Source organism: Numida meleagris, chromosome 8, assembly GCF_002078875.1.
Source record: "Numida meleagris isolate 19003 breed g44 Domestic line chromosome 8, NumMel1.0, whole genome shotgun sequence".
Classification (NCBI taxonomy): Eukaryota; Metazoa; Chordata; class Aves; order Galliformes; family Numididae; genus Numida; species Numida meleagris.
In genome coordinates, this window is record NC_034416.1 from 9165501 (window position 1) to 9178098 (window position 12598).

The following is a 12598-nucleotide window of genomic DNA, read 5'->3' on the forward strand; positions in this document are numbered from 1 at the left end:
GCCCCCTCACGCGGGGCCCGGCGGGGGGAGGGGCGCCCGCGCGGCGCCGGCCGTTACCCGCCTCACCTGGCAGTGGGAGACGACGAGGCTCTGGTTGCCTTCCCCGTGGTACCTCCATTCGTTCTCGTCCATCTTCTCCACTTCCATGCCCGGCCCGGGCCCCCGCCGCGCCGCGCCCCGCGGGCAGGTCCGAGCCGCCGGCAGCCCCGGTCAGAGGTCGTGGCAGGCCGAGTCCGTTTTGACGCCGTGCGCGTACACCTCGTGCTGCTGCTGCTCGCCCGGCGGCGTCATGCGCTTCTCCTTCTGCCGCCGGTTGCAGAACCAGACCCGCACCACCTCCTTCTCCAGCTGCAGGCTGTCCGCCAGCGAGGAGATCTCCTGCGCGGCCGGCTTGGGGCACTTGAGGAAGTGCGTCTCCAGCACGCCTTTGACACTCACCTCGATGGAGGTGCGCTTCTTCCTCTTCCTGCCCTGCGCCGCGATCTTGTCGATGCTGGTGGGGCTGCCGGTGGAGGAGTCGGCCTCCTCCAGCCACTTGTTCAGCAGCGGCTTCAGCTTGCACATGTTCTTGAAGCTGAGCTGCAGGGCCTCGAAGCGGCAGATGGTGGTCTGCGAGAAGACGTTGCCGTAGAGCGTCCCCAGCGCCAAGCCCACGTCGGCCTGGGTGAAGCCCAGCTTGATGCGGCGCTGCTTGAACTGCTTGGCGAACTGCTCCAGCTCGTCCGAGGTCGGCGTCTCCTCGTCCGAGTGGTCCTGGCAGTGGTGGCCGCCCAGCTCGCCGTGCTCCCCGGGGTGCAGCCCCTGCGGCGGCGGCGGCTGCTGCGCGGCGGCGGCGGGCGGCGGCGTCAGCCCCCCGTGCTCCAGCACGCCGCCCACCGCGAAGCCGGCCTGCGGGTACACGCCGAGCGGGGGGGGCTGCCCGGCGGGGCCCAGCGAGCCGCCGTGCGCCGGGCTGGCCCCCCAGGCGCCGGGGTGGTTGGCGTGGGGCGAGTGGTGCGAGACGTGGGGCGAGCGGTGGTGCAGCAGCGCGCCCAGCTGCAGGTCCTCGCGGCCCGGCTTCACGTCGGGCTGCTCCAGCGGGCCGCCCGCCAGCGCCGAGGGCCAGGGCGCGGCGTCGCTCAGGCTCGTCACCCAGTGGTGGCCCAGCGGGTGCCCATTGCCGGGGACGCCCTGCAGGTACTCGCTCTGCAGCAGTTTCTGCGGGTTGCGGAACGGGCTCCCCTGCTGCATGCCCGCGCCGTCCGCATGGGCGAGCGAGCCGGAGCCGAGCAGGCCGTAGGGGTTGGAGGCGGCTGTGGCCATGGCCGCCGCGCAGCCCCCACGAGTTATACTGAGGCGCCGCCGCCGCCTCAGCCTTTGACATCCACCGGCACGGCGGCCCGGGCAGCGGCCGCCCGCCGACTGGCAGCCGCGGCGCCCAATGGGGGCGCGCCGCCGGCGGGGCCGCGCCGCGAGGGCCAATGGGAGGCGAGGAGGCCGGCGGGGGGCGGGGCGCGGGGAGCCGGGGAGCCGCGCGGGCCCGAGGCAGGAAGTGAATCACTCCGCCGCGGCTCCGGGGGCCGGGCGCGACGCGGCCCCTTCGCTTAACTCCTTCCGCGCCGGGCGGGGCCGGGGGGGGCCGCGGGACGACGCTTAAATGGGGAGCGACGGGCGGGCGGCGGTGCCGCGCGGGGGAACGGCGGCCGCGGGACCACCCCGGCGAGCGCGTCCCCGCAGCCCGGCGTCCCCCGCTCCGTTACGCCCCGCCGCTCCCCGAGGTGCTCCGCGGTGCCCCGCGTCACACCGAGCACCCAGCGCCTGCCCCGGGCTGCGCGCTCCCGAGGAGAGAAAATAACAAACAAACGAGCGAACAAAAAAACCCGCTAAAACCCGTGGAGAAGCCCCCAAAGGCGCTCAGCGCGTCCGTAACCCCGCGGTGCCCCCTCCCCGCGCCGTCCCGCTCCGTGCGGGGCTCCGCGCTGCGCAGTGGCGGTGCCGCTGACGGGCGGCCGCGGCGCGGTGCCCTTATTGGTTTGAAATTCCATTAAATATATTGCAAGAGCGCCTAGGTTAAGCTTGATTTAAATTTGCATACATTTTCATATATTTAGCAGAAATAAAAGAAGGCTTGCAGCTACCAGAAAGTCATTAAGGCATTAGTTTCCCCGAGAAGACAGATCTGAAGAAAATTCAAGAAAATGAGAAAATTGATAGAAAGAAGGTGAGCTCCCTCCGGCCCCCTTCCAGCCCCGCTTTCCTACTTTACCACTATAACAGCCCCGGGAATTTCTCGCCGGGGCTCCGGCACCGCGCTGCCCGCAATGGGGCTCGGCCGGGGCGGCCCGGGGGCACCGCGGGGCCCCGCTCCGCCGCCCCCCGGATCTGCTCCCCGGGTGCGGTCCCCGGTCCTCGGGCGCGGGTCGCGTTGGGCAAGGCAGCCCAGGGACGACTCGGCCGAAAGTTTGCGGCTCCTCGGGAAGCGGCCGGGAGCGAGCGGGAGGGGTCAGCGCGGAGGTCAGGGGATGACAAATGTCCCTGGGAGAGGCGCGGCTGCGGCGGAGGGCAGCGGCGGAGCGCCGCATTCATCACCGCGGAGGGCGGATAAAGAGGGACAGCAGCCTCCCGCTTTTCTTTTTTTTTTCCTTTCCTCTTTTTTTTTTTTTTTTCCCTCCTCTCTCCGCCTTCACGAGCTTCTCAAAATAAATATCACCGGAGAGCGCGGAAGAGAATATATGTATATTTATATACATCTCCACGCTGTATAAAAACGTAACTAAATTATTTAAAATTAATTTGCACTTGAACTTCCGAAACAATTTTTCAAATCCCATCTGCTCGTGCAAACAGACGCGGAGCTCCGCCGCTTAATGAAGGCACAGCGTGGCAGGGAGCTGAACGCGACCGTCCCATCCTCGGATTTGTCGCAAATACGCTGCGGTCGGGGACAGCGCTGCCGTCGGAGGAGGCTCCGTCCCTCCTCTGGGCGCGTTTGGGGTATTTTAAAGTGTTTTTATCTGCATATAGTTAAATCTCGGCGCTGTTCTAACTAATCTGCTGGAGAGGGTTTCTTTAGCTCTTTCCTGTCAGTCTAACTTCCCAAGTGTAACAGATGCCGCTCTCAAGCGGTCCTTTCTGCTGCTTTTCTTTATTCAGCCTCGCATATTTCTCCCCATGATCTGGGTTTCCATAGAGAGAGGAATAAAAGGGGGACCATGGCCACAAATCCCCTGCCCCATGCAGAATAAAAGAGCCTTATTCAATAGCCGACCCCGTCTGGACATGGGAGAAAAATAAGTACATGCAAAGCTACTGTTGCAAGAATTTGTAACTTATTTTTCATAGACTGGAACCCATTAAAGTAAAAAAAGTTTCTGGGTTCGGACCGAGTTCTGCGGCCCTTCGGCTCCGGTGCCTCCACGCTCCCTGTTCCTCAGCGAACCCCCGGCGTTATTTTTTTTTTTCTTTTCCTTTTTTTCTTTCCTGCTAAATCTTTGGCACGAAAAAGCTCGCACAATAGCCGAAGGAAGCCTACCGTCTCGGGGCAGCTAGAAGTCGCTATAGAGAAAGGCCGGCTTTGAAGTGGAGGAGCTGTCATTGTGGCGGAGTCCCCGCGCCCGGCGCAGGCTCGGCCGGGACGGCCGTTTGCGGGGGGCGCTGCTCGGAGCCCCCCGGCTCGGAGCCCCCTTCCCGGCGTGGGCTCGGGGCCGGCGGCGGAGCGGCAGAGCCCCGGCGGAGGCAGCGCCGTCCCCGCGGCCGCGTTCCCGGGGGGGACGGGGGCTGCTGTGCCCGGCGCGGGGCTCCCGGAGCTCCCTCCGGGTGTGCGGGTGGGAGCGGCGCGGTGGTGCTTTCGTATGGCTCCGTGCGGCGGGGAGCTGGCCGGGAAGCGCGAGGAACGGTGTTGTTATCACGCGTTTATTATATTTTAGAGATTTTTTTTTTCTCATTGTTCATCCGCAGGAGGAGGAGGGGGGGGGGGGGGGGGAAAGGAGGTCTAAAAGGGGTTCGTTTTGATTGTGTTTAATACGGCATGAAGCTCGGAGCGGTAAGCGGCGGCTCGGTGTCATGACCTCTAGATTGAAAACTTCACCTTCAACACAAGTTCACTCCGGAGCCAGGACGAGTCGGGCTGCGCTCGGTGGGAACAAGTGCAAATTTCCAAGCAGAGTCAATCAGAGCGGGGAGGGGGGGGCCGGGGAGGGCGTTCGGCGCTCCCGGAGCCAGGAGTTGAGGTTCTCATTGTGTACTTCAAGGCGCTGGTACTAGCACCGCCAGGCTCCGGAGGTGCTTTGTGCAAACCTAACCTGCACGGGGGAAGGTTGGGAGGAAAAGAGGAATTTACGGAGTATTAGCAGAAATTAGCCAATACCGACACAAGCTCAATTAGGTTTTTTTTTTTTTTTTTTTTTTTTTTTTTTTTGGTCTCTGTTGGCTGCTCTCGAACGTGAGTAAACGCTGTGCAGGGAGAGAGGAGGCAGAGCTGCAGCAGCGCATTGCCTTCGCAGAGCCGCAGCTCTGGCGGACGGACAGATCGCAAATGAACACTGTCCCAGTGTCAGAGCGGCCGCAGCCCCCAGTGCCCCCGTTAGCACCGACCCCCCCGCAGCGGCGGGGCAGCGCCCGGAGCAGGGTAGGCAGGGACAATGGGCGAGGCACGGGCAGAGAACCGCAAGGTAAATGGCATTTGTCTTCTAACCGCTGCGCTTTCCAAATCGTTCTGTGCGGCTCCTCGCTGCTCTGCTCCAATCGCCATTTATTATCTCTCTATATATTTAATTTTTTTTACCACGTTGTTAATGTTTGAGAAATGTACTTGCTGGGGAAAAAAATATGTCGTTCATTCGTGCACGAGCACGTCACTGTTCTCTGTCAGCTCGGCGGCTGTGTGGCAGGTATTGCATCGAACATTTGGTTGGTTTGCAGCTGAGAGCAAAAATAGTCCGGGAGGTCTCTGCAAAACGCCCATTTGTAGCGTGGCACCGCTCTCGCCGTGGGTTCCTTGCTCCCAGGATTAAACCCACGGAGTGAAAGGTCGGGTTTGTTGTGCTCAGAGCGGGCAGAGGGGCTCGCTTCGTGCCGTGCATGGCTGTAAGGTCACGGGAGGAGTTAATAGATCTGCACAACAATGCGGATCACTTCCCTTTACGTAGGCACTTTTCTCACCGTGCGACTGAGACGCGCGTGTTCCCCGCGCTGTGCCCGGTTCTCCCAGACTGGAGCGGTTCTGCCCACGGTGCTCACCCACCGCCGGGCACGGGGAGCCCAGGGCCGGCTCGCAGCCCAGGGCCCACCTCCCATTTTCATTATTTGGTTAAAATACAATTCCCGAACGCACAGAGTCCTGCTCGGACATTTTGAAAGGAAAGTGGCTTGGATTTGAAAATAGCACCAACCAGCCTGCTATTGAACCTCTGCTGACTAATGAGACATCGAAGACAAATAGCTCTGTTCCGAAGATGACAGATCCCTGCGTCGTTGTTTCTTGGTTTACTGAAGAATTTCAATGTGTGCTTTTCTGTTTATTTTTAACTATACATTTTCCCACCTTTCTCATTCAGCCCGCAAATCGCTCTGTGATGCTTGCGGTCCTGCAGAGGGATCTAAACGCCTCCTGCAGCCCGAGGCGCCGCGTCACTCCTCGGCTTACGCTTACAAATACCTCTGTGGTACCGCTCATTCTTTGTTTTCGCGCAGATGAAATGTTTACACTTTGGTGGCAAGTTTACTCCCCGTCTCATCCACGTTGCGCCAATCAAAGCCGCTACAAAATCGAAACTTTCAGGCCGGGCTGCGCCTCTGAAAGATGTTTCCTTCGCCAGTTGCTTCTTGGGCGATATCAGGGAGCGCTCAGGGACACGAGGTTCGGGGTTCTGCGATTCGTTTCGCCACACGGGACGGTGCCGCGCAGGTGGATGCGCGTTGACTGCCCGCAGCGTAGCGCACAAAGGCTTGGCCCGGCCCCTGCCCGACCCCCCCCGCTGCCCTCGGGACAGCCCCAGGGCCCGAGCCCCGGCCTGCGTGCAAAGAGAGGCTAGCACCACGCAGCAAGCGGCCGCGCTCTCTCCCGGCACCTCTTTCTCCTGGTTAAAGCCACCCGAGGCCACGGCGGCCCTTTCCCCGTTGCCGGAGGAGGGGGGGGGGGGGGCGCAGCGGGAGGGGAACGGGGCCGCACGCGTGCGGAGCCGGGAGAGCCATAAATCAGCGCAGTCCCGAGGACAAATCGAAGCGCGCACGGGAGAAGAGCCATTAAAGGGGAGCCGCAGCCCCTCGGCGTGCAAGCGCTCCGCTGCCCGCTAGGAATAAATAGAAATAAATCAAAGTCGAGGGGTGAGGGGCGGTTGGGGGGGCCGAGAAATACCGTCCGCAAACTTTTCGCGCAGTCCCCGCCGGTATCGGCTGTGTCTTTGTTGTGCTCTGGGGCTGCCCCTCCGCCGGACAGCGGCACTGATTGCCACCTCCGAGTGCTCCCCGTTCGCTCCTTCTTCAAACTGCTCCGAAATTACTAGTAGGGGATAAGTAAACTGCGAGTAAACCTAGTGAATTAGGGTGATTCTCTATCAGTTTAATTTATGTTTTATAGTTAGTTTAGCCTTCTGATTTGATTGCCTTAGTAATGTGAATTGCCTACAGCTGCTGATGATACAGCTTTAATTCTGTTTTAAAGGTCATGTAAACATGTGCCTGTAGCAGAAGGAATGCAAATTCAATTCCCTTTTAATGCTGCCTCACATTCACTTCGCAGCCCTCACCTAGGAAATTAGCAGGATTTAATATCAAACTGTCTTAACGCCACGATGCCATTACAAAGCCCTGGGAGTGCCCGGGGGCGGCAGGGCTGGGGGTGCCTCGCTCCGCCCGGCGCGCAGCAGCGGGAGCCTCGCGCAGGTGTGTGCGTGCGGGCTGGGCTGCGTGACGTAAGGCAGATCGCCTCGTCCTACTGCACTCCAGAAAAAAAAAAAAAAAGAAAGAAAAAAAAGAAAAAAAAAGAAAAAAAAAGAAAAAAAAAAAAAGAGAAGACCCCCCTGCCCGTTTTGCTCGCAGGGTTTTAGTGAAGTTGCTGGGAAGTTTCGTGGTGGAAACCTTTGAAACGATGCGCTCTAACGAGTGGGGAAGAGCGTCACAAAAAGACGCTTTGAACAGGGAGCGATGTGCCCCCGCGAAGCGAGAACGGGCGAGGAGCAGCCAGCCCGCCCGGCTCCGCGCTGCCAGGGCCGGCACAGCCGTCACGGGGCCCCGCTGCCCGCACCGCACCCTCAGCCCTTCGGCGCGACCCGCCCGCGGCCGCGGTGCTCAGCGGCGGAGGCGGCGGTTGGCACGGCGGGGAGGGCTCCCCAGCGCTCCACGTGTCCTTGAGGGCTCTCCCTCCCGTCAGCGAGGCCTCGAGCCCGGGTGCCCGGGCCCCAGCTGCCCGCTCTCCGTGCCCGCTGTGGAAATAGCCCGTGGGGCTGAGGGACCTCCGGCACCTGCCCCTCTGCTTGCGGAGAGCAACCCGGTGCTGCTGTGCCTCTCTCCTTCGTGAGAAGGAGCGGTTTCTGCAAAATCTGAATCCTTGTAGTAACAGCTCATTGGTGATTCTGTTAATGTTGCACACCTCATTAAATAGCCCCAAACATAAGGAGGTTTAAATGACTTTATTGAATTAAAAATAGCATAGAAAATCACCTACGGTACTTTCATCAAATAATTAATGTAAACCGTATACGTATAGAGAGAGATTCCTTTTAACAAATCTGTTCATAAAATGCGCAGGGGTTTACTTAATGGCTGGAATAACCGAGAGCAGCACGCCGTGCTCCAGCAGCCAGCCACACTCGCGCACTTCCTAATGTGTTCTTGTATGTTTCCCTGAGTGTTTTTCTTCCTTATCTTCTTTATATCTGAAGTTCTATTCCCCTCCTCTACTCCATGTATTTGATCATTTTTTCAAGTCCCTTGGCTGAACCAATCTCTTTTCATGCAGAGGATAAAAAGAGAAAAACTTCAAAGTAGGTTCAGGTAATTAACAGCTGAGGGGAATATAATCTAAACCATAGGCCCTGCTTTGCACCCAGGTCTGCTTTCAGAGCCAGCCGGCAAGGGAGTGCCTATTCCCTATAGCATCCAAATCTGCTTCCTCTGAACAGCTTTGCCAGGCCTCCAGTTATCACATCTGCATTTCAAACACCATGTCTCTGGCATTAATTATTAATTAGCCTACAGTCACCCCAGAGGATTTAAGTTCCAGCCTGCACATACTTATTCATTGACCTCTATCTTAGTTTTTGTTGGAAAAAACCCACTAGAATGCTTAATAATTTCCTTTCTCTCAGACCCTCTGTTCTAGTTTTGTGGAGGGGAAACAGTATATTTTCAGAGATGGAAAATCACAGGGTTGTCTAGAAATTTGTTTAGAGCAAAGCGCTATGTCAGGAGTTTGAACAAACCGTTTCAAAAGATTTAGCAGGAATTTGGTGTAAGTATTTCTACCTTTGACAAATGAATTTATGGATTTCCCAGAACTGAGCGCGGGTGGATACAAATGCGGTGCGGTTTAGCTCTGTGCGCAGTGTTGCTCAGTGTGCACTTTAAAAATACAAACTGGATTTAATTACTGGGTAGCACACTTATATGATCAAACTAACGCAAACGTTTATTCGAAAGCTCTGGGGTTACGCTGCTGTTGACACTAGTAAGAATGAAAAAACATGCTGTTGCGAGGCACATTAGTACTTGGGCATTACATACACGCTCCATCTTCAGGAATATGTAACCAAGGAAGTGCATTTTGTAACTGTTTTGCATGGTTCCCAGGGTAGCTTGGAAGATGCTCTTTAGCCAGCAGAATAACTGTGGATCGTACCGCTGCTTCCCTGACCACTGTGTACCTTGATATTAAGCTTCCCGAGTTAAACATTTGGAGTAATCAAGTAGGGACCAGGTTATGTGATTACCTTCTTCACAGTGCTATGTGAAATCCAAAGCATTCGTTACAGTTTGGCTGAGCTGTGTACTGGATATTGCCTTTGTTAATGTATTTTAATATCACAATATCCCAAACCTCAGAATGAGTCCTTTTTTAATACCTCATGCAATTATCCGCAGATAAACTTCCTTAAATATTGCCCTGTTTTCTCATTTTTATGTGTGGTACTATCTCAAATAATTATTGAAACATAAAATATTCCTACACTCTGTGTCCTAAAGAAGTGTTTACTCTGTAAATCACAAGGTCAGACTGGTTAACTTATATGCCAGCCGAGAATTGATTTTTGAAAGCATTTAATCTACGCCTAAGACTCCTCAGAATTTCTATTTGGTGAACACTATGGAAAAGAGGGCTGATGCACAAACACGTGTTGTTAAACTGCTGGGTTACCTCCATGAGCAAAAACGCATTTATCAAAATTGCAGCTCAAACTGCCCTTCATGCAAAACCGTAAGAGTCGAGTGCCTGTGCTTCAGCAAATGGTCACCTGGAAATAAACGTGGGGAGCAATGCTGTGGGCTTCCCTCGGGTATCTCTCTCCCTGACTTCCCTGGCAATGTGCAGGATTTGGCTGCTCCCCGCCTTTTGTTATTTTCACATTTTATGGGCAGATCTGGATAGTGTTCAGCATTAGATAGTAAATATTTTTGCCTCTGCTTCAAATATTTGGAATTATTCTTACAGACAATTTTAGTAGCGAAAGGACCTCTATTTCAGAATGAAGACGGGAACAGGCAGCACTTCAAATTCCATTTCAAAAAAGATTATTCTTGTTTATAAAATAACAGAAGTCATCTTGGTGTTGAAGAGAGGATCTAGACTATTTTAATAACATGTCCAGGACCTTTTAATCACTTCTTCAGTGCTACTAATACTAGTAATAACAGCGATAATGGAAAAAAAAAACTAGTGTGAAACCAGGGCTGGAATCTGTGCTTTGTAAATGTCAGAATGTTTCTGAAATTAAAACTTAGCTGTTAATGTAGCTCAGTACTCTATGAATATTAAAGAGGAATAAGGACTAAATTTCTTCTGCAGCAGAGCAGAGTGGGATGTTGTTTCGGAAAACATGCTATGGCAGCTCCATTTGCTGGTGTATCCAGTGTGCTTTTAAAGGACATCCAAGACCCCACCCTGGGCATCAGGAATATTTCATAAACCTTGAACAAGGGCTTCTGGGGTGTGACCGTGCTGCTTCGAGGCTTCTGGTGGAGCCCCTGGGTGCGAGGAGTGCTCCTGTCCCGTCATGTGGCCGCAGAATGCGGGTGCTGCAGTTTGTGGTGCCCAGGGTCAGACAGGGGCTTCCTTTTAAGCTGGGAGCCAGGGATCTTGTGGCTCTGGCTTACACAGGACTTGCTTCATGTGTCTAGAATTGCAGTAGTTCTATGTTGCAATGCATGGGGATCTTACTGCAGTTGAGAGCTTTCTCCAGCCTGTGCAAACCTAACTACAGCAAATACAGCAGTTGGTTTCCTTCCCATCAGGCACATTTTCTCCCAATGAAATCTCTCCTCCTTCTGTCTTTTCAGAACATTGCATGACCAGGTTCTTGAGATATTGATTGTATCCCCCTGAATTGGAAAACTTCTACCAGTGCCATTAAATAACTCTTGTTGTGGTTATTGTGCCAGGAGCGAGGAAGGAATGAAAGTACATGTCCAGGAGGCTCGACATATAATGAAATGCATGTACCATTCTTGTTATGAGGCACAAATTTCCATAAGAAGCTTATTTCATGGTTCATTTTATATATATTTGCATTTATATTTTTTTCCATTAAAGCTTAAATGTTTTACTTCATTGGTAAGACCTGCTCCTTGGCAAATCTGGAAATGCTTCAACCTCTGCTCTTGCTATACTCCTCCCTTCTGAAAAAATGATCTATGCAATAGTTATATAGTAGTGACTGGCATCCACCAAGGACTGAGCTGTAACTGCATTCTGTGTTTGGATGTTTCACATGACCATGTTTTGAATTCAGATTTGTAAGTTGCAGATCACTTTGTATTTAGAGAAATCACCTGGGTAATTCTGATTTTAAATTACTTGAGCCATGATTATCATAAACCACAGTTGATTTCTTGTGCATGTGATATCCGTGGATATCTCCTGCTAAAGCTCCAGTTGCTGTGTTGAAGGATTCTCGCTCACGTGTGCACTTGTAGGTAGAAAAGATTTGTACCGAAAGAAGGGCAGGTGAAGCTGGAGATCACTGTAGGTATTATTATGTCAGCAGAAATGTGTTCTCAGTAGGTTGAGGAGAGTATGTGGGGCCAGACCTTCAGCTGACATAAATTGATGTAGCAGTATTGGTATTCAGGAAGTTAGACTGGGTTACATGAACTGCAGATTTGCTTGGACTGAGCAAAAGATTGCATGAGTGATATCAGAATTATTTTGCATAATTTCTGAAATAATCTTAGCCTGTATGAAATAGTTTGCCTTCTTCATAGAGTAGTGTGGTAGTGATGCAACTCGAGCTCCAGTGTGCGAGGAGAGCAGCGTATCTATCTAATGGGATGAAAGCATGAACATCGGTTAGAAGCCAACAGATGCTGTGACATGGGAGATGTCGCACATATTTGAGCCGTGTGACAACAGCAAATGAATGTGTGGGGACCATTGCCTGGTGTATTTCTGCAGATGCTGCAGAAACACCTAAGTGCATTGTGAGCAGGAGGCCACTGCGATTTTCCCATTCCCGAGTGAGACCACGCCACGACCGTGCTTCCAAACTTTACTTGCAGCCATCTTGGTCTGAAAAAAGCAACGTATGTCCTTGGGCCCCTCGCTGACCACGGGCTGCTGCTTCCTTGCATGGCAGAAGAACGGACGCGCTTTCATTTCTAAAGAAGCAGTGAAGTGCTCTCAGGATCTGCCTGGCGGTGCTCCAGCGCTCAGCCACCCTGCTTGCTGCGAGCACAACCTGCATCTGGCTCAGTGTGGCGGTGCTGCCAGGCGGCGTGTCTGCACAGACGCACGGGTCGTGCCTTCTGACCCCCGGCCCCACCCCGAAGCAGCCATTCATCATGCCTGTTGCAGAGGGCCCTCAAGAGCAGAGCTGTGGCAATCATGTTCAGTCTTTCCTCTGCCTAGAGCTCTTTTTTTTTTTTTTTTTTTTTTTGGCAGTGCCTGTACATAAAGTTTTAAAAGACTTTCTAGTTTCCCTTCCTCCCTCAAGTTTGTTTTCTTTTTTTTCTTCCTTTTTTTTTTTTTTTTTCCCTTCATGCATAAATCACCAGGCTCCCTTTCACTGCCTTTGCTGTGGATTTGAATGTTTGAGTGTGTAGTAGAATGAATTAACGGTGCTGGGCTGGCAGTTATGGCAAACTGTCACAGTTTGGGTGACTTTCCATCAGCTGGGAATCCAGCCCACTGGTTGCAAGTAAGGAGCTTACTGCAATTAAACACTTGTATAGCATAAGTCTTTAATGAAAAAACAATGTATATGTGTGCGCTGTGTAGCTACTACCACCAAATTGCATGTAACATTCAGTGGTAATTGTGTTCATAATTACAGAGTTAATTCAATTTCTGTAATAGTAAAAACTGGCATATAAAGTCTCTCAAGATTAAATGCTTTAGTTAGGTAAGAATATACTCAGTTGGAATATTTAATATAAAGAAAGTAGTCTCAGATGCACGAGAGTTTGAGAT

General features: G+C 53.4%; 1 protein-coding gene across 1 annotated transcript; it reads right to left on the bottom strand.

Annotated features, from left to right (window-relative positions):
* On the bottom strand, positions 7 to 1386 carry POU3F4 (POU class 3 homeobox 4). The gene has a single exon (XM_021406307.1). It carries the CDS (start codon positions 1300 to 1302, stop codon positions 211 to 213), a length of 1092 nt encoding a protein of 363 aa, XP_021261982.1. The 5' UTR covers positions 1303 to 1386; the 3' UTR covers positions 7 to 210.